The sequence below is a fragment of the Pezoporus flaviventris genome, unplaced genomic scaffold (genome assembly GCF_033815535.1).
Source record: "Pezoporus flaviventris isolate CSIRO_AGI_PZ_B2104156 unplaced genomic scaffold, CSIRO_AGI_Pfla_v1 ptg000604l, whole genome shotgun sequence".
NCBI lineage: Eukaryota > Metazoa > Chordata > Aves > Psittaciformes > Psittacidae > Pezoporus > Pezoporus flaviventris.
The window spans coordinates 176,979-202,805 of NW_026893150.1; the positions used below are offsets into that span (position 1 = coordinate 176,979).

The following is a 25,827-nucleotide window of genomic DNA, read 5'->3' on the forward strand; positions in this document are numbered from 1 at the left end:
ATCCCCGCAGCGCCCCAGCCCCACAGGGATCATTGGCAGGAGAAGGCTGCTCCCTGCAGGATCCAATCCCCATCCCCATGAGCTCCCATTGGCACATCCCCATAGACCCTGGCTGCTCCCCACAGGATCCCATCCCCATGGGCTTCCATCCCCACATCCCCACAGGCCCCGGCTGCTCCCTACAGGATCCCATCCCCATCCCCACGGGCTCCCATCCCCACATCCCTGCAGGTACCAGGCTGCTCCCTGCAGGATCCTGTCCCCATCCCCAACCCCATGGGTTCCCATCCCCACATCCCTGCGGGTACCAGGCTGCTCCCTGCAGGATCCCATCCCATCCCAATCCCCATCCCCATCCCCATCCCCATCCCCACATCCCTGCATTGCCAGGTTGATCCCCACAGCGCCCCATCCCCACAGGGATCATTGGTAGGAGAAGGCTGCTCCGTGCAGGATCCCATCCCCATAAGCTCCCATTGGCACATCCCCATAGGCCCTGGCTGCTCCCTACAGGATCCCATCCCCATCCCCACGGGCTCCCATCCCCACATCCCCGCAGATACCAGGCTGTTCCCTGCAGGATCCCATCCCCATGGGCTCCCATCCCCACATCCCCGCAGGTACCCAGCTGCTCCCTGCAGGATCCTGTCCCCATCCCCACATCGCTGCAGGTGCCAGGCTGCTTCCTGCAGGATCCCATCCCCATGGGCTCCCATCCCCACATCCCCGCAGGTCCCAGGCTGCTCCCTGCAGGATCCCGTCCCCATCCCTGTGTGCTGCCATCCCCACATCCCTGCAGGCACCAGACTGCTCCCCACAGGACCCCATCCCCATGGGTTCCCATCCCCACATCCCCGCAGGTTCCTGGCTGCTCCCCGGAGGATCCCATCCCCATCCCCATCCCCATATCCCCACAGCTACCAGGCTGCTCCCTGCAGGAACCCCTCTCCATCCCCACATCCCTGCTCCCCGCAGGGTCCCATCCCCATCCCTGTGTGCTCCCATCCCCACAGGTACCCGGCTGCTCCCTGCAGGACCCCATCCCCATCCCTGTCCCCACATCCCAGGACCCCATCCCCAAACCCACATCCCTTCAGGTCCCAGACTGCTCCTCACAGGACCCCATCCCCATCCCCATCCCCACATCCCAGGACCCCATCCCCACATCCCTTCAGGTCCCAGACTGCTCCCCGCAGGACCCCATCCCCATCCCCATCCCCACATCCCTTCAGGTCCCAGACTGCTCCCCGCAGGACCCCATCCCCATCCCCATCCCCACATCCCTTCAGGTCCCAGACTGCTCCCTGCAGGACCCCATCTCCATCCCCATCCCCATCCCCATCCCCACATCCCTTCAGGTCCCAGACTGCTCCCCGCAGGACCCCATCCCCACGAGCTCCCATTCCCACATCCCTTCAGGTCCCAGACTGCTCCCCGCAGGACCCCATCCCCATCCCCATCCCCATCCCCATCCCCATCCCCACACCCCTTCAGGTCCCAGACTGCTCCCCATAGGACCCCATCCCCACATCCCCCTTTCCTCTCCCCATTAACCCCCCCCAGGGAGCCGTGGCAGGACAAGGAGCGGCGGCTGCGGGCCCGTTTGCGCCGGATCCTCCCCATCGACGTCCACCGACGGGAGCCGCTCGGGGCCCCGCTGCAGCCGCGGGCGGACGCGCTCCTCTCCGCCTTCTGCCTGGAGGCCGTGAGCCCGGACCGCGCCGCCTTCTCCCGGGCGCTCACGAACGCGGCTTCGTTGCTGCGGCCCGGGGGCCACGCGGTGCTGCTGGGGGCCCTCGGGGAGTCCTTCTACGTGGCGGGGCCGGCGCGGCTCCCGGTGCTGCCGCTCGACGAGGGCGACGTCCGCCGGGCACTGAGCGGGGCCGGCTTCGAGCTGCGGCAGCTCCGCTCCTACGCGATGCCCCCGGCGCTGCGGACCGGGGTGGACGACGTCGAGGGCGTCTTCTTCGCCCATGCGCTGAAGGCGGGGGGAGAGTGAGGGAGGAAGGGGGGGGGTCCGCGTGTGCCCCGTCCAGCACTGAGCACTGAGCCCCCCAATAAAGGGCTGAGGTGCGTGGAACAGGGGGGTGTTGGGGGGGGGCTGCAGGGGGGTCAGGGATGGGGGAGGCTGCGATGGGGGTGAGGAGAGAGGATGGGGAGGATATGGGGTGCATGGAGGGGGGATATGGGGCACACAGGGGGGTAAAGGGTGAGAGAAATGGGGTGCAAAAGACACTGAGAGCATCATGTTCACCCATGCACGGAAGCCAGTGGAAGGATGAGGGGTCCAGTGTCCCCCCCGAGCACTGAGCCCCCCAATAAAGGGCTGAGGTGCGTGGAACAGGGGGGTGTTGGTGGGGGGGCTGCAGGGGGTCAGGGATGGGGGAGGCTGCGATGGGGGTGAGGAGAGAGTGAGGATGGGGGGGATATGGGGTACACAGGGGGGTAAAGGGTGAGAGAAATGGGGTGCACAAGACACTGACAGCATCATCATCGCCCATGCACAGAAGCTGGGGGAAGAATTAGGGGTCCCCCCCAGCACGGATGTGGGGTCCCTGAGCCACCCAATAAAGGGCTGAGGTGCATGGTACAGGGGGGTGTTGATGGGGTCGGGGGGCTCAGGGATGTGGGAAGCTGCAATGGGGGTTAGGACAGAGTGAGGATGGGGGGGATATGGGGTGCATGGAGGGGGAAAATGGGGCACACAGGGTGAGAGAAATGGGGTGCAGAAGACACTGACAGCATCATCTTTGCCCGTGTGCAGAAGCCACTGGAAGAATGAGGGTCCCGTCCCCCCCCCCCAGCACCCCAAAACACTGATGTGGGGCCCCCAGTGCCCCCAAATAAAGCCCGAGGTGCACGGTACAGGGGGGTGTTGGTGGGGGTGTGCAGGGTTACCCATAGGGGCTGGAGGGGTCAGGGGGGCTGCAGTGGGGGCTAGGGAGGGAGTAAGGATGGGGTGGGCAGTGAGGGGGATATGGGGTGCACAGGGCAAGCGAAACGGGGTGCAGGATGTGGTGGTTGTGGGGTGCACAGCACAGATATGGGGTGCAATGGGGGGGGGGGCACAGGGGGAACAAGAGCCCAGCCCAGGTTGGATTTGAACTCACCTTTATTCACATCCCACAAAACACTCAGGTTTGGGGGGGGGGGGGGCACAGACCCTTTGGCAAGGGGGGCCCCAAGGCACCGCTCCAGCCCCACACATTACACACAGCCCCCCACATCCCCCTGCAAAAGCCGGCCAGCAGCCAGCAGGGCCCCCCCCCCCCAAAGGAGATGTGGGGCACAGGGGGGGGTGTGGGGAGAAGAACAAACCTCAGAAGGCAACCGGGGGGCCAGAGGGGGGGAGCAGGGGGGGGGGTGCTTGGCACAGGGCAGATCTGGGGGGGCACAAAGGGCCACGTGTGCCCCCCCATCACCCCAGCTCTAATCCGCTTTGAGGAGGTCGGAGTTGGCCTTGAGGAGGTAGAGGCTGTCGTCCATCAGGAAACTGGGGGGAGGGAAGAGGGGGGGCTCCCACCAGCACCCATGGGCAGGGAGGGAGCCCCCAGCACCCTGATGTTAAGAGGGGGGTACCCAGCGCCCAATGCGGCAAAGAGGGGGGGTCCCAGTGCCCCGATGTCTAAAGGGGGGCACTGAACACCCCATGCACCAAAGAGGGGCTCCCAGCACCCCAATGTCAAAGGGGGGCACTGAGCACCCCTATAGCAAAGAGAGGAGCTCCCAGCACCCCAATATCAAAGGGGGGGCACTCAGCACACCCCTTTTCAAGAGGGGCTCCCAGCACTCCAGTGTCAAAAGGGGGGCACTCAGCACCCCATGCACCAAAGAGGGGGGCTCCCAGCACCCCAATATCAAAGGGGGCGCACTCAGCACCCCTACAGCAAAGGGATGGGCTCCCACACCCCAATACCAAAGGGGGGGCACTCAGCACCCCCGTTTCAAGGCGGGGATGGGCTCCCACACCCCAATACCAAAGGGGGCACACTCAGCACCCCCGTTTCAAGGCGGGGATGGGCTCCCACACCCCAATACCAAAGGGGGCGCACTCAGCACCCCTACAGCAAAGAGAGGGGCTCCCAGCACCCCTGTGTCAAAAGGGGGGCACTGAGCACCCCATGCACCAAAGAGGGGCTCCCAGCACCCCAATATCAAAGGAGGAGCACTCAGCACCCCATGCACCAAAGAGAGGGGCTCCCAGCACCCCAGTGTCAAAAGGGGAGCACTCAGCACCCCATGCACCAAAGAGGGGGGCTCCCAGCACCCCAATATCAAAGGGGGCGCACTCAGCACCCCTACAGCAAAGGGATGGGCTCCCAGGACCCCAATACCAAAGGGGGGGCACTCAGCAGCCCCGTTTCAAGGCGGGGATGGGCTCCCACACCCCAATACCAAAGGGGGCACACTCAGCACCCCATGCACCAAAGAGGGGCTCCCAGCCCCAATACCCAAAGGGGCGCACTCAGCACCCCCGTTTCAAGGCGGGGATGGGCTCCCACACCCCAATACCCAAGGGGGCACACTCAGCACCCCATGCACCAAAGAGAGGAGCTCCCAGCACCCCAATATCAAAGGAGGAGCACTGAGCACCCCATGCACCAAAGAGAGGAGCTCCCAGCACCCCAGTGTCAAAAGGGGAGCACTCAGCACCCCATGCACCAAAGGGATGGGCTCCCAGCACCTCAATACCAAAGGGGCGCACTCAGCACCCCCGTTTCAAGGCGGGGATGGGCTCCCAGGACCCCAATACCAAAGGGGGGGCACTCAGCACCCCCCTTTCAAGGCAGGGATGGGCTCCCAGGACCCCAATACCAAAGGGGGCACACTCAGCACCCCATGCACCAAAGAGAGGAGCTCCCAGCACCCCAGTGTCAAAAGGGGAGCACTCAGCACCCCATGCACCAAAGGGATGGGCTCCCAGCACCCCAATACCAAAGGGGGTGCACTCAGCACCCCCGTTTCAAGCGGGGATGGGCTCCCACACCCCAATACCCAAGGGGGCGCACTCAGCACCCCATGCACCAAAGAGAGGAGCTCCCAGCACCCCAGTGTCAAAAGGGGAGCACTCAGCACCCCATGCACCAAAGAGAGGAGCTCCCAGCACCCCAGTGTCAAAAGGGGAGCACTCAGCACCCCATGCACCAAAGAGAGGGGCTGCCAGCACCCCAGTATCAAAGGAGGAGCACTCAGCACCCCATGCACCAAAGGGATGGGCTCCCAGCACCCCAATACCCAAGGGGGCGCACTCAGCACCCCATGCACCAAAGAGAGGAGCTTCCAGGGACCCCAATACCAAAGGGGGGGCACTCAGCACCCCCCTTTCAAGGCAGGGATGGGCTCCCACACCCCAATACCCAAGGGGGCGCACTCAGCACCCCATGCACCAAAGAGAGGAGCTTCCAGCACCCCAATACCCAAAGGGGCGCACTCAGCACCCCCGTTTCAAGGCGGGGATGGGCTTCCAGCACCCCAATACCCAAGGGGGTGCACTCAGCACCCCCGTTTCAAGGCAGGGATGGGCTCCCACACCCCAATACCCAAAGGGGCGCACTCAGCACCCCCGTTTCCATCCCTGACCTGTAGAAGAGGACGTTGAGCGGGATGGTGCCGATGTGCCAGAGCGCGTGGGCATCCAGCACCAGAGCAGGGGGGGAAGTCGAGCAGCTCCAGCAGCGCCAGCGCCTGCAGCAGCAGCACCACGGCCGCGCACTTCCAGACGTGGGGCAGGCGCGGGCGGTTCCGCAGGCACCACCGCAGCCACCAGGCCACGTTCAGCAGCCCTGGGGGGGGGAACGGGGATGCAGAGGGGAATAGGGGGTGATCCCCCCCCCATACACCCCATAGGTATATATAGGGGGACCCCCCATAGCAAAGCCCGAGCGCCGGGCTCACCGATGCCCGCGTTCGCTGCCATGTTGTAGCCGTAGTCGAAGCGGACGAGGCTCAGGTAGGAGATGTGGCAAGCGAGGAAGAGCAGGAGGAAGGCTCGGAAGATGCTGATTAAGGCTGGGCGCTGCAGCCCCAGTGTCCTGGGGGGGAGGAGGAGGAGGAGGAGGAGGAGGAAGGGCACTTCCATGGTCAGAGGGACCCACCCCCCCAGCATCCAAGGTTTGAAAGGGAGAACCCCAGCATCCCCATATTGAGAAGGAGCCCCCCAGCATCCCCATATTGAGAAGGAGCCCCCCAACACCCCCACGTTAAGAAGCAGCCCCCCAGCACCCCCATGTTAAGAAGGAGCCCCCCAGCATCCCCATATTGAGAAGGAGCCCCGCAACACCCCCACGTTAAGAAGCAGCCCCCCAGCATCCCCATATTGAGAAGGAGCCCCCCAGCATCCCCATATTGAGAAGGATCCCCCCAGCACCCCCATGTTAAGAAGGAGCCCCCCAGCACCCCCATATTGAGAAGGAGCCCCCCCAGCACCCCCATATTGAGAAGGAGCCCCCCAGCACCCCCATGTTAAGAAGCAGCCCCCCAGCACCCCCATGTTGAGAAGGAGCCCCCCAGCATCCCCATGTTAAGAAGGAGCCCCCCAGCACCCCCATATTGAGAAGGAGCCCCCCAGCACCCCCATATTGAGAAGGAGCCCCCAACACCCCCACGTTAAGAAGCAGCCCCCCAGCACCCCCATGTTAAGGAGCCCCCCAGCACCCCCACATTAAGAAGCAGGCTCCCAGCATCCACATATTAAAAAGGACCCCTCAGCACAGCCATACTAAGAAGCAGCCCCCCAGCACCCCCATGTTAAGAAGGAGCCCCCCAGCCCCCCACATTAAGAGGCAGCCCCCCCTGCACTGTGCAGCACTCACCTGACACAGCACAGGTACACGGAGTGCAGGACAACGGCCGAAGCACAGAAATAGTCCAGTTTCTGTGGAATGGGACAGGATGGGATGGATGGGATGGGATGGATGGGATGGGATGGGATGGATGGGATGGGATGGGGATGGATGGGATGGGATGGGATGGGATGGGATGGGATGGATGGGATGGGATGGGGATGGATGGGATGGGATGGGGATGGATGGATGGGATGGGACGGGATGGGATGGGATGGATGGGATGGGATGGATGGGATGGGACGGGATGGGATGGATGGGATGGGATGGATGGATGGGATGGGGATGGATGGGATGGGATGGGACGGGATGGGATGGGATGGATGGGATGGGATGGGGATGGATGGATGGGATGGGACGGGATGGGATGGGATGGATGGGATGGGATGGATGGGATGGGATGGGGATGGATGGGATGGGATGGGGATGGATGGATGGGATGGGACGGGATGGGATGGGATGGATGGGATGGATGGATGGGATGGGACGGGATGGGATGGATGGATGGGATGGATGGGATGGGATGGGATGGGATGGGATGGATGGGATGGGATGGGATGGGATGGGGATGGATGGGATGGGATGGGGATGGATGGATGGGATGGGACGGGATAGGATGGGACGGGATGGGATGGATGGGATGGGATGGATGGGATGGGATGGGATGGGATGGGATGGGATGGATGGGATGGGATGGGGATGGATGGGATGGGATGGGAGGGATGGGATGGGATGGGAGGGATGGGATGGGACGGGACGGGATGGGACGGGATGGATGGGATGGGATGGGACAGGATGGGATGGATGGGATAGGATAGGATAGGATAGGATAGGATAGGATAGGATAGGATAGGACGGGACGGGATGGGATGCGATGGGGCAGAACGGGATGGATGGGAGGGGATGGGACATGATGGGATGGATGGAGATGGGGATGGGATGGGGATGGATGGATGGGATGGATGGGGATGGGATGGGATGGATGGGATGGATGGGATGGGATGGATGGGATGGATGGGATGGGACAGGATGGGATGGATGGGATGGGATAGGATAGGATAGGACGGGATGGGATGGATAGGATGGGATAGGATGGGGCGGAACAGGATGGATGGGATGGATGGGATGGGATAGGATAGGATAGGACGGGATGGGATGCGATGGGGCAGAACGGGATGGATGGGAGGGGATTGGACATGATGGGATGGGATGGATGGGATGGGGATGGGGATGGAATGGGATGGATGGATGGGATGGGGATGGGGATGGGATGGGATGGGGATGGATGGATGGGATGGATGGGGATGGATGGAGATGGATGGATGGGATTGGATGGGATGGGATGGGATAGGATAGGATAGGATAGGATAGGATAGGATAGGATAGGACGGGATGGAATGTGATGGGGCAGAACAGGATGGGACATGATGGGATGGGGCGAGACGGGATGGGATGGACGGGAAGGACTGGACGGGACGAGCCCCGTGCGCAGCCCCTGCCCTGAGCAGCCCTGGGCAGCAGGAGCCAGCCCGGCTCTGGGGCCAGGAGGGGCCGCTCACCTCCGTCAGCGCCGTGTCCCTGGTGTGGAAAACCGTGGACCAGAACCAGGCGTTTAAGGAGACCTGGGGGAAAAGGGGGGGGGGGAACAAGGAGCTGCTGCCAAACACCCCCCACCGAGCAACCCCGGGCTGTGCCCCCCAGGCAGAACACCCCTAAACCAGCTCAGCTGAGGGGTTTAAGAGGGAGCCCCCAGCACCCCCATATTAAGAGGGAGCCCCCCAGCACCCCCATATTAAGAGAGAGCCCCCCATAACTTCCTGTTTTAAGAGGGACCCCCCCCCAGAACCCCCATATTAAGAGGGAGCCCCCCAGCATCCTCATTTTAAGATGAAGCCCCCCATAACCCCCATTTCAAGAGGGACCCCCCAGCACCCCCATTTTAAGAGGGAGCCCACCCTTAACCCCCTATTTTAAGAAGGAGACCTCCATAATCTCCTATTTTAAGAGGAAGCCCCCAGCACCCCCACTTTAAGAGGGAGCCTCCCAGCATCCTCGTTATAAGAGGGAGCCCCCCATAACCCCCCATTTCAAGAGAGAGCCCCCCGCACCCCCATTGTAAGACGCAGCCCCCCCGCATCCTCATTTTAAGAGGCAGCCCCCCATAAGCCCCCATTTCAAGAGGGAGACCCCAGCACCCCCCATTTTAAGAGAGAGCCCCCCCATAACCCCCTATTTTAAGAGGAAGCCCCAGCACCCCCATTTTAAAAGGAAGCCCCCCCAGCATCCTCATTTTAGGATGAAGCCCCCCATAACCTCACATTTCAACAGGGCCCCCAGCACCCCAATTTAAGAGGGAGTCCACCCTTAACCCCCTATTTTAAGAGGGAGACCCCCATAACCCCCCATTTCAAGAGGAACCCCCCCAGCACCCCCATTTTAAGAGGGACCCCCCCCTTAACCCCCCATTTCAAGAGGCAGCCCCCAGCACCCACATTGTCAGACGCAGCCCCCAGCACCCCTCACCCCGTTTCAAGCGATGCTGTGGGGCAGGGAGGGAGGAGGGAGGAGGTGGGGTGGTCCCCATGTGGGGCAGGGATGGAGGTGGGGGTGGTCCCCATGTGGGGCAGGGATGGAGGTGGGGGGTGGTCCCCATGTGGGGCAGGGATGGAGGAGGGGGGGGTGGTCCCCATGTGGGGCAGGGATGGAGGTGGGGGGGGTGTTCCCCATGTGGGGCAGGGATGGAGGAGGTGGGGGGGGTGGTCCCCATGTGGGGCAGGGATGGAGGAGGGGGGGTGGTCCCCATGTGGGGCAGGGATGGAGGAGGGGGGGGCGGTCCCCATGTGGGGAAGGGATGGAGGAGGGGGGGTGGGTCCCCATGTGGGGCAGGGATGGAGGAGGGGGGGGTGGTCCCCATGTGGGGCAGGGATGGAGGAGATGGGGGGGGGTCCCCAAGTGGGGCAGGGATGGAAGAGGGGGGATGGTCCCCATGTGGGGCAGAGATGGAGGAGGGGGGGTGGTCCCCATGTGGGGCAGGGATGGAGGAGGGGGGGTGGTCCCCATGTGGGGCAGGGATGGAGGAGGGGGGGTGGGGGTCCCCATGTGGGGCAGGGATGGAGGAGGGGGGGTGGTCCCCATGTGGGGCAGGGATGGAGGAGGTGGGGGTGGTCCCCATGTGGGGCAGGGATGGAGGAGGGGGGGTGGTCCCCATGTGGGGCAGGGATGGAGGAGGGAGGGTGGTCCCCATGTGGGGCAGGGATGGAGGAGGGGGGGTGGTCCCCATGTGGGGCAGGGATGGAGGAGGGGGGGTGATCCCCATGTGGGGCAGGGATGGAGGAGGGGGGGGGTCCCCATGTGGGGCAGGGATGGAGGAGGGGGGGTGATCCCCATGTGGGGCAGGGATGGAGGAGGGGGGGTGGTCCCCATGTGGGGCAGGGATGGAGGAGGGGGGGTGATCCCCATGTGGGGCAGGGATGGAGGAGGGGGGGCTGGTCCCCATCTCACCCAGGCGAAGGCGACGCAGGTGGGGTACATGGGGGAGGCGGGGGGCACGGTGGCTTTGTAGCGCAGCAGCATGAGGAAGGAGGCCAGGCCATTGAGGAAGGAGGCGAAGGCAGAGGCGGGCTCCTGGAAGAACAGGAACCTGGAGAAGGGCCACTGCAATGGGGAACAAAAAGGGGGGGGTTAAGGGGGGTAAAAGGGGGGGAACCCCCCCCCCATCTCCATTACCCCCCCCCAGCCTCACCTTGCCATGGAACTGGGGCACCCGGTGGCCCCGCTGCAGGTAGAGCCGCACCGTCAGCCACATGCACTCGTACTTGCAGTCGTCGCGGCAGGTCCAGCCTATGGGGCAATGTGGGGGGGGGGGTCCTTGGTCTTCCCCAGTCCCCCCCAGTATGGGCCATGGGGGGTACTGGGAGGGCCAGGAGCCAGCTCAGAGGGGGGTATGGGGGGCTTCACCCCTGTGCGGTGCTGGGCATAGGGAGGGCACCCAAGGGGGTGCTGGCGGCTCCCAGTGGGGTCCTGAATGGTCCAATAGGGGCCCCCGGTGTGGGTCAGTGTCTTCCCCCCCCCAGTATGGCCCAGTGAGCCCCAGCACCTCCCAGCATGACTCCAGCACAGTCACCAGTATGGCCCAGTGCCTACCAATACAGCCTGAGTGACCCCCAGCATGGTGCAATGCCCCCAGCACTGAACCACAACACCCCAGTGCCCCCCAGCACGGCCCGGCAGCCTCCAGTATGGACCAGTGCCCCCCAGTCCAGCCCCAGTGCCCCCGAGCACTGCCCAGTGATCCCCAACATGGCCCAGTGCCTCCCAGTCCAGCCCAGCAGCCTCCCAGTGAGGCCTCAGGACAGCCCAGTGACTCCCAATGCATCCCCAGGGCTTCCCAATGCATCCCCAGGGCTTCCCAATGCTTCTCAGTGCTTCACAATCCATCCCAGTCCTTCCCAGTCCATCCCAGCTCTTCCCAATCCATCCCAGCCCTTCCCAACCAATCCCAACCCTTCCCAATCCATCCCAGCCCCTCCCAGTCCATCCCAACCCTTTCCCAGTCCTTCCCAATCCATCCCAACCCTTCCCAGTCCTTCCCAACCCTTCCCAACCCTTTCCCAGCCCGTCCCAACCCATCCCGGTCCATCCCAGTCCATCCCAGCCCTTCCCAGTCCTTCCCAACCCTTTCCCAATCCTTCCCAATCCATCCCAACCCTTCCCAGTCCTTCCCAACCCTTTCCCAGCCCTTCCCAACCCATCCCGGTCCATCCCAACCCATCCCGGTCCATCCCGGTCCATCCCAGTCCATCCCAGCCCTTCCCAGCCCTTCCCAGTCCTTCCCAACCCTTCCCAGTCCATCCCAGCCCTTCCCAACCCTTCCCAATCCATCCCAACCCTTCCCAGTCCATCTCAACCCTTTCCCAGCCCTTCCCAACCCATCCCGGTCCATCCCAGTCCATCCAGCCCTTCCCAGTCCATCCCAACCCATCCCAACCCTTTCCCAGCCCTTCCCATCCCATCCAGGTCCATCCCAACCCTTCCCAGTCCATCCCAATCCATCCCGATCCACGCCAGCGCCTCCCAATCACCCGCCCTGGGGGGGGAGAGGGCGTGGCCTCGCGTCAGCCCCGCCCCCGTAGCGGGCGTGTCCCGCTGTGGCGGGCCGCGGCAGCCAATGGGCGCAGGGGGGCGGTACCTGTGAGCCCCATGTAGAGCGGCTGGCGGGCGCGGAAGCCGCGCAGCGCCGCCCCGGAGCAATTGTGGCGCTCGCAGCGGCCCAGGCACTCCCGGTACAGCGGCTCCCGGTCCCCCTGCGAGCCCCGCGCCGGGGACGGCGCCGTCGCCGCTCCCAGCAGCAGCAGCAGCGCGGCCCGCGCCGCGCCACAGGCCGCCATTGCCCCGCAACGGCCGCTTCCGGCACCGCCCGGAAACGGGGGCGGCGCGGGGCATGGTGGGATACAGTTCCCCCAGCGGGGCGGGGGATCATGGGATATATCCCCCCAAGGCACCTTGCGCAGGGGATCATGGGATATGTGTCCCGTGTCTTTCCCCCCCGGGGCCCATATGTGTACCGGGGGCTTGGGGTCCGCTAGGGTCAATGGGGTCCGCTAGGGTCAATGGGGTCCTCTAGGGTCAATGGGGGCTGGGGTCCTCTAGGGTCAATGGGGTCCACTAGGGTCAATGGGGGCTATGGGGTCCTCTAGGGTCAGTGAGGGCTGGGGGTCCGCTAGGGTCAATGGGGGCTTGGGGTCCGTTAGGGTCAATGGGGGCTATGGGGTCCTCTAGGGTCAATGGGGGCTATGGGGTCCGCTAGGGTCAATGGGGGCTATGGGGTCCTCTAGGGTCAATGGGGGTATGGGGTCCTCTAGGGTCAATAAAGGCTGGGGGTCCGCTATGCTCAACGGGGGCTATGGGGTCCTCTAGGGTCAATGGGATCCTCTAGGGTCAATGGGGTCTATGGGGTCCTCTAGGGTCAATGGGGGCTGGGGGTCCGCTAGGGTCAATGGGGGCTATGGGGTCCTCTAGGGTCAATGGGGGCTATGGGGTCCTCTAGGGTCAATGGGGGCTGGATGTCCCCTAGGGTCAATGGGGGCCTCTAGGGTCAATGGGGGCTTGGGGTACGCTAGGGTCAATGGGGGCTATAGGGTCCTCTAGGGTCAATGGGGGCTTGGGGTCCGCTAGGGTCAATGGGGGCTATGGGGTCCTCTAGGGTCAATGGGGGCTATGGGGTCCACTAGGGTCAATGGGGGCTATGGGGTCCTCTAGGGTCAATGGGGGCTATGGGGTCCGCTAGGGTCAATGGGGACTTGGGTCCGCTAGGGTCAATGGGGGCTATGGGGTTCTCTAGGGTCAATGGGGGCTATGGGGTCCGCTAGGGTCAATGGGGGCTATGGGGTTCTCTAGGGTCAATGGGGGCTGGGGGTCCCCTAGGGTCAATGGGGGCTATGGGGTCCTCTAGGGTCAATGAGGGCTCAGGGTCCTCTGTGGTCAATGGGGACTGTGGGGTCCCCTGTGGCCGATGGGGGCTGTGGGGTCTGGCTGGGGCCATGGGGCAGCGTGGCTGTGGACCATGGGACGAGGACCCCGAGGTGGCCGCTTGGGTTCCAAAGTGGGGGGTCCCTGCCCCCCCCGTGCCACCCCTTTGCCTTCTGCTCCTGCTCCCCCTTGGGGGCTGCGGGTGATCCATGGGGATGAGGTGGCCGATGGGGGCCTGGTTGGAGATCCATCCCTATGTGCACCCTGCTCCTCTTGCCCAGGGGGGCTGCATGGGGCTGGGCACAAGCGGGGTGCCCATCGTGGGCTGCGATGCTCCCGCGGGACCCCAAAACCTCACCAGGAGCAGCGGTTGAGGGTTCACCAATGGCTTGTGCCTGTGGTGGGGGGCAAGCGCCGGCTCTGGTCACCTCACTGGGGAGTCATGGGGTGATGCTGGAGTGGCCCCATGGCCCTGTCCCCTAGAACTGCCCCGCTCCATGAGGATTGTCCCTGTACCCCAGGAGTGGCCCCATGCCCAGGACTCCCTTTACCCCACAGTTGTCCCTGTACCCCAGGATTATCCCTGTACCCCAGGGAGTGCCCCCATGCCAAGGATTCCCTGTACCCCAGGATTATCCCTGTACCCCAGAAGTGTCCCCATGTCCCTGTACCCCAGGATTATCCCTGTACCCCAGGATTGTCTCTATACCCCAGGAGTGCCCCCATGTCCCTGTCCCTTAGGGGTGTCCCCATGCCCAGGATTATCCCTGTACCCCAGGAGTGCCCCCATGCCAAGGATTCCCTGTACCCCAGGATTGTCCCTGTACCCCAGAAGTGTTCCCATGTCCCTGTATCCCAGGATTATCCCTGTACCACAGGAGTGCCTCTATATCCCAGGAGTGCCCCCATGTCCCCGTAACCCAGGATTATCCCTGTACGCCAGGAGTGTCCCCATGTCCCCGTACCCCAGGATTATCCCTATACCCCAGAAGTGTTCCATGTCCCCATACCCCAGGATTGTCCCATGTTCCCGTACCCCAGGATTATCCCTATACCCCAGAAGTGTTCCCATGTCCCCGTACCCCAGGATTATCCCTGTACCCCAGGATTGTCCCCATGTCCCCGTACCCCAGGATTATCCCTGTACCCCAGGATTGTCCCCATGTCCCTGTACCCCAGGATTATCCCTGTACCCCAGGAGTGCCCCCATGCCCTGGACTGTCCCTGTACCCCAGCGCTGCCCCCCGATCCCCACACCCAGCAGCAGCATCCCATCCCCGCCGTGCCCCGGTCACCGTCACCCCCAACCGGGCCAATTGAGGGGACAGGGACCGAGCTCCTGCGTGTGTCCCCCCCCCCCCCACCAAAGCCTCCGCACCCCGGGGGTTACGGGGACGAGCACCCCGGGAAGGGGATGGGGGGGGGGGGTGTGTCCGGTGCATCGGAGCGCGCACGGAGGAGCTGGGAGGGGGTGACGGGACCGGGACGCGCCCTCGCCCGGGGGCCGGGAGCGCTGCGCGGCCCCGTGAGGCGGAGCCGGGAGCGGCGGGAGGCGGCGGCTCCGCACCGCAAACTTTCCCGGAGCGGCCGGCGGGGGCCATGGGCCGCGGCCCGCGCTGAGCACCATGAACCCCGCCGGGGGCTGCCTCCTGCTGCCGCTGCTGCTCCTGCTCCTGCTCCGAGCCGCGCTCTGCAGCCCCCCCGCCGCCGCCGCCGAAGGTGGGTCCGGACCGAGCGGTACCGGGGAATGGGGGGGGGGGGGGGAACGGGAACGGGAGGAGACCGGGAGGACTTTGAGCAAAGTTTTGCATTGGGGGGGGGCGGGCACCGGGTCCGGTGCTCCCGAGGGTCTCTCGGTTCGAAGTGACCGGACCCCCCCGGCTTTACAGCTCCGAACGGGACGAGACCCGGTCCGCTCCCCCGGGCCGGGTTTGGGAGTCCCGGGGTCGCGGACACCCCCCCCCCCCCCCCCCCCAACCCGGGGTCGGTGCTGGCGCTGTCCCGGTAGCACCGGAGGGGAAGCGGGTTCCGGGGGGAGCCCAACCGGGTGTTTGGGGGGGGGGTGCCCCACGGAGCGCGGGTGGGTGGCGGTGGGTGCGTCCCCGTCGCTCCCATCCACATTCTCGACGTGCCGCACCCTGCCCTGCCCGGCAGAGCGGCCGGGGGGGAGCGTTGGAACCGGGGCAGGAGCGGGGGGGAGCGGCCCCCAAAGTGACCGTCGGGGTTTGACGCCGTAGGCCCTGTGTTGGGGGGGGGGTTTGGGGTCATTGGGTGCTCTCTGCTCCCGGCACCCCACAGCTCGCCCTGCTCTGAGGGTCTGTGCGTTGGGAACGCAGCAGGGTGCTCCCAGTCTGGATCCATGCGTTGGGAATGAGCGGCGGCACCAGCTCCGGGAGCAGCCGGGGCAGCCCCACGGGCATGTGGCCGATGGGCTCCGCTGGATGCTCCGGGGGTTGCCCTTGGGCAGACGGGGTCATCCATGGAGATCGGGGTCCGGGCAGCGTGGATCACTGAGCTGCCTGGGTCAGTGATCCTCAATGGAGGAGCAGCCAGGCCCGAAGCCCATGGCATGGAGCCGGGATCCCGCCTGCCCTTCTCCCTGGGGAACCCGGTGGCATCCCCTGCCCGCGCTGCGGGGCAGACCTGGCGCTTTGGCTGCTGGCTCCGACAGCTCAGAGCCCGTCCCCCCCCCCGGTGCCATGGGGCGAGAGCTGAACCCCAACCCCGGGGGGCTCCCCCTTTCTGGCCGTGCCAAGGGGGTGTTTTCCATGGCTCGGCGGCCTTGGAGGCGGCTCCATGCGCAGCTGCCCGCACCGGGGGCTGTCACTCAGCCGTGGCGCAGCCGCCAGCCCCCGAGGGACACCGGAGCCTCGCCGGCATCGAGGACACCGGGCGCGGTGCGGCGGCACCGGAGCCGTTGTGTGGGCTCCACACGGTGCCGGGGGCCGCGGGTGTGCCCGGGGCTGCGCCGTGCCCTGCGTCACCGCTGCTCCCCAAACACGCCCGACCTGAAAAGGCGGTTCCTGCCGGGGCCCGGTGCCACCCGCGGCCGTGACTCACCGGGCCCGGGGCGCCCGCCCCGACGCCACGGGGATGGTCGCGCTCCGGCGGCCATCGAAGCCCAACAACAATCAGGGCTTGTCTCTTCCAGCCCCCCCCCCCCTCCCTCCCTCCCTTCTTCCCTCCTTCCAACCAGCGTGGGCAGAGCAATTCCTGCCCCCCGGCCCCTGCTCCGCATGGCCGCGGTTATGGGTCCCTTCCCCATAACCCAGCGTGGGCACCGCGGTGATGTTGCCCTCCCCCGGTTGTCCCTGGCGTGGGGCCGGTTGCCAAAGCGGGAGCAGCCTCGCCGCGTGCCGGGCTGGGAGCAGCGATGCAGGAAGCCCATCGGAAGCTGTTGGGAGCAGCCCCGGAGATAAACGGAGCCGTGGCATTTCCTGCGGGGGCCTCAGGGATGAGGATGGGACGGGGCGAGGGGACCCCGCTGAGCTCCTGCTCCGTGCCCACAGTGTGCACGGGCACCGACATGAAGCTGCTCCGGCCCTCCAGCCCCGAGAGCCACTACGAGACCCTGCGGCACCTGTACCAGGGCTGCCAAGTGGTGCAGGGCAACCTGGAGCTCACCTACCTGCCCGCCGACGCCGACACCGCCTTCCTCAAGGTGTGCAGGGTGGGGAAGAACACCCCATGGTGAGAGCAGGGGGGCACGCAGCGGGGTCCATCCTGCTCCTCACCCCTGTCCCCGCATCCATAGGACATCAAGGAGGTGCAGGGCTACGTGCTCATCGCCGAGAACCAAGTGACGGGCTTGGAGCTGCAGAACCTGCGCATCATCCGGGGCACGCAGCTCTTCCAGGACCGCTTCGCCTTGACCGTGGTGGGCAACGCCGGCCCCGGCGGCGCGCAGGGGCTGCGCCAGCTCGGCATGCGGCACCTCACGGGTCAGGGACCCTTCCCCGGGGTTCTTGGGTGCTCCCCGTGGCTGTCCCCGTGCTGACGGCCCCCTCTCCACCCCGTCCATCTCCCACAGAGATCCTAAAGGAGGCGTGCGCATCGAGAGCAACCCGCAGCTCTGCTTCCAGGAGACCATCCTGTGGGCCGACATCTGCCACCGGCACAACGAGCTCCGGGGCGAGATCCGTGTGGAGAGCACCCGCAGCCGAACCTGTGAGCCCCGGCGTGGTGGTGGCGGTTGAGGGGGGTACCCGGGGAAGGGGGTCCTGCCCCACGGCGTCGCCCGCTCACGGCATTCCCGGCGCAGGTCCCGACTGCCGGGCGCTGTGTGCCGAGGGGCACTGCTGGGGCGAGGGGCCGCGGGACTGCCAGACATGTGAGTACGGAGCCTGCAGCCCCCCCCCGGGACCCCCAAAACCCATGGGAAGCCTTTCCCTTTGCGTGCTCCTGCCGCATTGATCCCATTGGATCAATGGTCATGGAGCCCCCCCCTTGAACTTCCTGCTTGGTTGTCCCTGTCCCTCTCACCCCTATTTGGCACCCAACCCCCTGCCTGAGCATCCCCATTTGTTGTCGTCCCCCCCAGATCCCTGCCCTGGGAACCCACCTCCTCCCCCAGGGCACCCCCACATCCCCTTATCGGGGTCCCCATCCCCACCAGCTCCCTTTCCCCCCCCCTCCCATCCCAGTGACCAACAGCATCTGCCACGGGTGCCCGCGCTGCAAGGGCACGAAGCCGACCGACTGCTGCCACGAGCAATGCGCCGCCGGCTGCACCGGCCCCAAGCACTCCGACTGCCTGGTGCGCACCGGGATGGGGCGGGCACACCGGGAACGGGATGGGATGGGATGGGATGCCGGGATCTCACACCACCCCATTGTGCATCCCCCCACCCCTCCAACCCCAGGCGTGCCTGAACTTCAACCGGAGCGGGATCTGCGAGCTGCATTGCCCCCCACTCGTCATCTACAACTCGGACACCTTCGAGTCGGTGCCCAACCGCGATGGACGTTACACGTTCGGGGCCAGCTGCGTGAGCCAATGTCCCTGTGAGCACCGTGCCAATGGGGACCGGGTTGGGGTCCGGTGCTCACCGTGGCCCTGACCGTGTCGTCGTCGTCCCCCCTAGACAATTACCTCGCCACCGAGGTGGGGTCCTGCACCCTCGTGTGCCCCCACAACAGCCAGGAGGTGACGGTGAACAACGTGCAGAAGTGTGAGAAGTGCAGCAAGCCCTGCCCCGAGGGTGAGCAGCGCCCCAGAGCCGTCCGTGAGGGGGCTGTGGGGCAGGAAGGAGCAGGGCTTTGGGGGTCCTGATGGAGCACCCCAGCCCCGCTGTGCCTCCCCGTCCTCCCTGCAGTGTGCTATGGGCTGGGAGTGGATTTCCTCAAGGGCGTCCGTGCTGTGAACGCCTCCAACATCCAGCACTTCACCGGCTGCACCAAGATCTTCGGCAGCTTGGCCTTCCTCCCCGAGACCTTCGCCGGGTAACTCCTGGTTCCCCCCCTCCTCCTCGAGCCCATGGTGGGGACCCCCTCCCAACCTCCCTCCCGTCCCGGCAGGGACCCCAGCACCAACACAGCGCCCCTGGACCCCAAACTGCTGCGCATCTTCGAGAGCCTGGAGGAGCTGACGGGTGAGGACCGGGCGCTGGGGGCTTTGTGTGTGTGTGTGGGAGGGGGGGACCACAGCGCGGTGACACTCGGTGCTCCCCACAGGCTACCTCTACATCGCTGCCTGGCCGCCCGGATGGAAGGACCTGGGGGTCTTCCAAAACCTGCGCATCATCCGGGGCAGGGTGCTGCACAAGTGAGCAGGGATGGGGACACGGGGAATGGGGGGATGTGGGGACCAGGAGGGTGTGGGGATCAGGGGGGTGTGGGGACACAGGGGGGATGTGGGGAACAGGAGGGTGTGGGGATTGGTGGGATGTGGGGATCAGGGGGGTGTGGGGACACGGGGATGTGGGGATTGGGGGGATGTGGGGACCAGGAGAGATGGGGGGGGGGGGGGGGAACGGGGCATAGGAGGGGATGTGGGGACATGGGGGATGTGGGGACATTGTGGGAATAGGGGGGATGTGGGCACATGGGGGGGATATAGGGTATATATGGGGGGATGTATGGGGGGGATATAGGGTATATATGGGGGATGTATGGGGGGATATAGGGTATATATGGGGGGATGTATGGGGGGATATAGGGTATGTATGGGGGGATGTATGGGGGGATATAGGGTATATATGGGGGATGTATGGGGGGGATATAAGGTATATATGGGGGGATGTATGGGGGGATGTATGGGGGGATATAGGGTATATATGGGGGGATGTATGGGGGGATGTATGGGGGGATGTATGGGGGGATGTATGGGGGGATGTATGGGGGGGGATGTATGGGGGGGATATAGGTTATATATACGGGGAGGATGTATGGGGGGATGTATGGGGGGATATAGGGTGTATATATGGGGGGGATGTATGGGGGGGATATACGGTGTATATATATGGGGATGTATAGGGGGGATGTATAGGGGATATGGGGGGTGTATGGGGTGATGCATAGGGGATATAGGGTATATATATGGGGGATGCATGGGGGATGTATAGGGAGAGATATAGGGGAGTATATGGGGGAATGTATAGGTGGTATAGGGAATATGTATGGGGGGATGTATAGGGAGGGATATGGGGGTATATAGGGTATATATATGGGGATGTATAAGGGAGTATATAGCGTATATATGTGGGGGGATGTATGGGGTATATAGGAGTGTATAGGGGTATATAGGAGTATATGGGGTGTATAGGGGGTATATAAGGGTATATAGGGTATATAGGGAGGTATATAGGCAGTATGTTATATAAGGGATATATAGAAGTATATAGGAGTACAGGGGTGTTTAGGGAGTATATAGGGAGTATATAGGGGGTATATGGAGAGTATGGGGTGTTTAGGGGGGGATATAGGGGAGTATGTAAAGATATATATTGGGGTATACAGGGAGTATATGGGGTATATAGAGGTATATGAGGTATAGTATAGGGGGATATAGATACACGAAGGTATATACATAGAGGCGTATATATAGGGGTGTATATAGTGGTACATAGAGGTATAGATATTGGGGGGATACAGGGGTATATGGGGGGAGATGGGGTACATAGGAATATATATAGGGGTATATACAGCGGTATAGAGACGTATATAGGGGTGTATATTGAGGGTATAGGGGGGTACATATGGGGTATATAGGAAATATATAGGGGTGTATATAGAGGATATAAGGGTATATATGGGGTATATAGGAAATATATAGGGGTGTATATGGAGGATATAAGGGTATATATGGGGTATATAGAAAACATATGGGGGATGTGGGAGAACACAGGGGTAGAAAAGGGGGTAATGGGGGGAAAGGGAGGAACGGGGGGAGGAGAGGGAGAACCCAGGTTAACAACTGAACCTTCCTAGACCCCACACAGACCCACAATGACCCCCCACTGACCCCCAAATCCCCCCATAGACACCCATAGCCCACCATAGATCCCCCATAGACCCCCATAGGCCCCCTATAGACCCCCATACCTCCCACAGCCACCCATAGACCCCCACAGACCCCCGTAAAACCCTCCATAGCCTCCACATAGACCCCCATGCCCCACATAGGCCCCTATAAACCCCAATAGCCCACATAGGCCCCCATTACCCCCCCATAGAGCCCCATAACCACCCCATATCCCCCCATAGCCCCCCATAGACACCTATATCCCCCTATACCCCCCATAGCCCCCTATATCCCCCACAGGCACTCACAGCGCCGGATGAGCGCCTGCTCCCCATAGGGGGGCACCACAAAGGCCTCGCGGAAGAACCAGAGCACGTTCACGAGCCACAGGAAGGGCAGGAGCGCAAAGCCCCCTGGGAAACAGCGCCTATAGCGGTTATGGGGCGAGGGGGGATATGGGGGGCTATGGGGGTCTATGGGGGGGCTATGGGGGGTCTATGGGAGGGATATGAGGTCTATAGGGGGTTATGGGTGGGGAAAAGGAGGACTATGGGGAGGAAAAGGGGGTGTATGGGGGTCAATGGGGATCTACAGGGGTCTATGGGGGTCTATAGGGGTTTATGGCGGGGGCAAAGTTGGTCTATGGGAGGAAAAGGGGGCCCACGGGGGGCTACAGATGTCTATGGGGGGGGGAAGTGGGTCTATGGGGAGGAAAAGGGGCCTGTGGGGGTCTATGGGGCATTATGGGGGAAGGAGGTTTATGGGAGGAAAAAGGGGGTCTATAGAGGGTCTAAGGGGATCTATAGGGGATTATGTGGGGGGGAGAGGGGGTCTATGGTGGTCTATAGGGGTCTGTGGGGGTCTATAGGGGTTTATGGCGGGGCAAAGTGGGTCTATGGGGAGGAAAAGGGGACCTATGGGGGGCTATAGGGGTCTATGGGGGCTCTATAGACATCTATAGGGGATCTATAGGGCTCTATAGGTGCCATGGGGCTCACCCAGGTAGTACTTGCGGCACAGCTCCAGCTTGTCCTCATTGGAGACGCGCTCCAGGTTCATCTGCGCCCCACAACTCAGCTCTGCCCACAAGTGACCCCCCCCGGCCCCATAACCACCCCCTGGGACCCATAACTGCCCAATAACCACGCCCTGGGACCCATAACTGACCCATAGGTCCCATAACTGCCCCACAGGTCAGATAACTGCCCATAACCCCCACTTGGGACCCATAACTGCCCCATAGGACCCATAACTGCCCCTTGGGACCCACAACTACCCCACAGACCCCCTTGGGACCCCATAACTGCCCCATAATCACCCCCTGGGACCCATAACTGCCCCATAGCCCCCCCTTAGGACCTATAACTGCTCCACAGTCCCCCATTGGGACCCATAACTGCCCCACAGCCCCCCATTAAGACCCATAACTGCTCCACAGCCCCCCCTTGGGACCCATAACTGCCCCATAACCCCCCACTGGGACCCATAACTGCCCCATAACCCCCCACTGGGACCCATAACTGCCCCATAGCCACCCATTAAGACCCATAACTGCCCCCCCACTTTGGGCCCCACAAGCCCCAGGCCCCGCTCCGTTACCTCCACACCACCGCCACAGGCCCCAAGCCGCGCTTCCGCTTCCGGCCCCGCCCCTTCCGGCGCGGGCGCAGCGGCGCTCAGCCAATGGGAGCTCGGTGAGGGCGGGGCCAAAGGGGAAAGCAGGGACGGGATTGGACAGCGCGGGGAGGGGGGAATGAAGGGGCGGAGCCGGGGGTGTGGCGTTGCCATAGAGACGGGGGCTTGGCCAATGGGGATGGGACTCTGGGGAAGAGGCGGGGCCAACGCGGAGGGGAGGGTTTACCATAGAGACGGGACAGCCAATAGGAACAGAGAGCGGGAGAGGGGGGTGTGGCAGGGGGAAAGGGGCGGATCCATATAAGGAAAGGGGTGTGGCCTCGATTATTGTGGGCGGAGCCTGCGGGTACAAACCCCACAACCCACCCCAAAACGGCCCCAAAGGGGTCCCGGCCCCCACGTGGGGCGCGGGTGCCCCACAGCACCCATGGGTGCTCCTCACTGCACCCAACGACGGGTCCCGCCTCCTGCCGCTTCCCCATTGGCTGGAGGCATCCCCAGGGCTGCCATTGGCCCCGAATCTCTGCTCCCCATTGGCTGGGGGTTGGTGTCCATTGAGAGCTCCTGGCTCCCCATTGGCTGGGGGCTTGTGTTTATTGACTGTCCCTGGCTGCCCATTGGCTGGGGTTCAGTTGGGCCCCATAAAGGCTCCCCATTGGCTGGGGGGGGTTGGCGTCCCTTGAGCATTCCTGCCTCCCCGTTGGCTGTGCCCCATAGCGGCTCCCCATTGGCTTGGGGTTGGTGTCCATTAAGTGTTCCTGGTTCCCCATTGGCTGTGCCCCATAGCGGCTCCCCATTGGCTGCAGGCATCTCAAGGGCTTTGGGGCCACCTCCATAGCTCCTCCCCCTGACCTCCCATTGCTCTCCATCACCCCCCATTGACCTCCATCCCCCCCCATTGACCTCCATCCCCCCCCATCCCCTGTAGGTACCTCCAGGACCCCACAACCACCTCCAGATCCCATCTCCATCACCTCCCGTTGACTGTAAGTATCTCAATGGCTATGGGGCCACCTCCATACCTCCTCTTTATGAGGTCCCATTGACCCCCAACCCCTTCCCATCCCCTATAGACACCTCCAAGACCCCATAACTGCCTTTAGATCCCATCTCCATCACTTGTAGGTATCTCAAGGCCATCGAGCCCACCTCCGTATCTCCTCCCCACTACCTCCCATTGACTCCAGATCATCACCGTTGCCTATAGACATCTTTAAGACCCCATAACTGCCTTTAGATCCCATCTCCATCACTTGCAGGCATCTCAAGGCCATCGAGCCCACCTCCGTATCTCCTCCCCATTACCTCCCATTGACTCCAGATCATCACTGTTGCCTATAGACATCTTTAGTACCCCATAACTACATCCAGATCCCATCTCCGTCTCTCCCCATTGCCCCCACCCCCACCCCCCCCCCCAACCCAGCCCCGCTGCCCCTCAGTTGAGGAAGCGCCGGCATCGGCGGGCGCCGCAGTTGCAGGGCAGCTTGGCGGCGGGCTCCTCGATGGGGAACTTGTAGTCGTAGGTGAGCTCCTCGCCGCGCAGGATGCGGCGCAGCGCGAAGATGACGATGTGCTTGGCGCCCTCCACCTGGATCACCCGCGGAGTAGCAGTTGGGCTCGCAGGAGTGGTTGATGAACCGCGCCGCGCTGCCGTGCATCGTGGCGTCCACCACCTCCGCCGCGTCCATGCGGAACATGTAGCACCCGATGCCCTGTCACGGGGAGGGGGTTAGGGGGAGATATGGGGCTTGGGGGGGGTTGTGGGGATTGGGGTAACTTATGGGGCTGGGGGGGAAGCTATGGGGATGGGGTGATGGGGGAGAGCTGTGGGGATGGGGGTAACTTATGGGGCTGGAGGGGAGTTATGGGGATGGGGAGGTTGTGGGGATGGGGAGAGTTATAGGGATGGGGAGGGAGCTATGGGGCTGGGGAGGGAGTTATAGGGATGGGGAGGGAGCTATGGGGCTGGGGAGGTTGTGGGGATGGGGAGGGAGTTATAGGGATGGGGAGGGAGCTATGGGGCTGGGGAGGTTGTGAGGCTGGGGAAGGAGTTAAGGGGCTAGGGAGGGAGTTACGGGGCTGGGGAGGGAGTTATGGGGCTAGGGGGAGAGTTATGGGGCTGGGTTGGAGTTACGGGGCCTGGGAGGTTGTGGGGCTGAAAAGGGAGCTATGGAGCTGGGGGGGAGCTATGGGGATGGGGGTGATGGGGATGGGGGAGAGCTATGGGGGTCGGGGTAACATATGGGGCTGGGGGGGGTGTGGGGATGGGGGTAACTTGTGGGCTGAGGAGGGAGTTATGGGGCTGGGGAGGTTGTGGGGCTGGGGAAGTTGCGAGGCTGCGGAGGGAGTTAAGGGGCTATGGAAGGAGTTATGGGGCTGGGGGAGGGAGTTATGGGGCTAGAGGGAGAGTTATGGGGCTGGAGGTAACTTGCGGGGCTGGGGGGGAGTTATGGGACTGGGGAGGTTGTGGAGCTGCAGAGGAGCTATGGAGCTGGAGGGGGGACCTATGGGGATGGGGAGGGAGTTATGGGGCTGGGGGGGAGTTATGGGGCTGGGTAGGTGACTATGGGGCTGGAGACGTCATTCTCATGGTATCCTCAATGCGTCCCAAATGGCATCTCTATGGTGTCCCTATGGCGCCCCTTTAGTATCCCCAAGGCACTGTTATGGGTCCCTCTATAGGGCTCTCTGTGGGTCCTGCTATGGGGTGCTATGGGGCTCTCTATAGGTCCCTCCATGGAGCTCTCTGTGGGGCTCTCTATGGGTCCCTCCATGGGGCTCTCTGTGGGGCTCTCTGTGGGTCCCTCCATGGGGCTCTCCATGGGTCCCTCTATGGGTCGCTGTGGGGCAGCCCCACCTTGCTGTCGTAGAACTTCTCCCTCTTGTCGGTGAGCACGGAGCGCACGACGATGCCCGAGTACTCGATCACCATCTCCCCGGCCTCGATGTTCCGCTTGCAGAACAGGCCCCGGCCGTGGATGGCCGAGCTGGAGGGCACGGCACCCATTGGCACCCATTGGTACGCACTGGCACCCGTTGGGACCCACTGACACCCATTGGCACCCATTGGTACGCACTGGCACCCGTTGGGACCCACTGACACCCATTGGGACCCATTGGTACCCATTGACCCCATTGGCACCCACTGGTACGCATTGGCACCCATCAGGACCCATTGACCCCATTGGCACCCATTGGTACGCATTGGCACCCATTGGGACACATTGGCACCCATTGACACCCATTGGGACCCACTGACACCCATTGGTACCCATTGACCCCATTGGCACCCATTACCTCCACTGGCAACCATTGACCCCATTGACACCCATTGGCACCCATTGATACCCATTGGCACCTATTCTTACCCATTGACCCCCATTGACCCCATTCACCCCACTGACCCCACTGGCACCA

At 63.4% G+C, this 25,827-nt stretch overlaps 4 protein-coding genes across 4 annotated transcripts in view; 1 reads left to right on the plus strand and 3 right to left on the minus strand.

Annotated features, from left to right (window-relative positions):
* LOC133264111 (receptor tyrosine-protein kinase erbB-2-like) overlaps positions 1-19,078 on the plus strand; it is a 71,149-nt gene extending 52,071 nt beyond the window's left edge. The window contains exons 2-11 of the mRNA XM_061444041.1: positions 16,786-16,971; positions 17,065-17,251; positions 17,343-17,477; positions 17,572-17,640; positions 17,954-18,066; positions 18,173-18,314; positions 18,395-18,511; positions 18,626-18,752; positions 18,828-18,901; positions 18,984-19,078. Of these exons, the coding sequence (XP_061300025.1) occupies positions 16,837-16,971; positions 17,065-17,251; positions 17,343-17,477; positions 17,572-17,640; positions 17,954-18,066; positions 18,173-18,314; positions 18,395-18,511; positions 18,626-18,752; positions 18,828-18,901; positions 18,984-19,078 (1,194 nt within the window). The 5' untranslated portion in view covers positions 16,786-16,836. The remainder of the gene's footprint in view (positions 1-16,785; positions 16,972-17,064; positions 17,252-17,342; positions 17,478-17,571; positions 17,641-17,953; positions 18,067-18,172; positions 18,315-18,394; positions 18,512-18,625; positions 18,753-18,827; positions 18,902-18,983) is intronic.
* PGAP3 (post-GPI attachment to proteins phospholipase 3) lies at positions 3,365-12,231 on the minus strand. The gene is given in 9 exon segments (XM_061444025.1): positions 3,365-3,493; positions 5,581-5,649; positions 5,651-5,783; positions 5,896-6,032; positions 6,813-6,874; positions 8,402-8,464; positions 10,344-10,496; positions 10,585-10,682; positions 12,031-12,231. Coding segments are annotated over 9 exon segments (978 nt in total). The 5' UTR covers positions 12,230-12,231; the 3' UTR covers positions 3,365-3,429.
* A 1,979-nt stretch (positions 19,079-21,057) lies between the features above and the next one.
* On the minus strand, positions 21,058-21,893 carry LOC133264112 (gamma-secretase subunit PEN-2-like). The gene is made up of 2 exons (XM_061444042.1): positions 21,771-21,893; positions 21,058-21,185 (listed from the first exon to the last, which is right to left on the minus strand). Exons 1-2 carry the CDS (start codon positions 21,829-21,831, stop codon positions 21,058-21,060), a joined length of 189 nt encoding a protein of 62 aa, XP_061300026.1. The 5' UTR covers positions 21,832-21,893.
* Positions 21,894-23,839: 1,946 nt separating this feature from the next.
* LOC133264113 (histone-lysine N-methyltransferase 2B-like) lies at positions 23,840-25,417 on the minus strand. The gene is given in 3 exon segments (XM_061444043.1): positions 23,840-24,010; positions 24,012-24,122; positions 25,268-25,417. Coding segments are annotated over 3 exon segments (426 nt in total). The 3' UTR covers positions 23,840-23,845.
* Between the last annotated feature and the right edge of the window lie 410 nt (positions 25,418-25,827).

What these genes read in the sequence shown, in the direction of transcription:
- LOC133264112 (XM_061444042.1), bottom strand. Translation starts at nt 21,831, where the DNA reads ATGAACCTGGAGCGCGTCTCCAATGAGGACAAGCTGGAGCTGTGCCGC. An exon ending in GTGCCGCAAGTACTACCTGG is followed by an intron (nt 21,186 to 21,770) that starts GTGAGCCCCATG and finishes GCTGTTTCCCAG; the next exon opens with GGGGCTTTGCGCTCCTGCCC.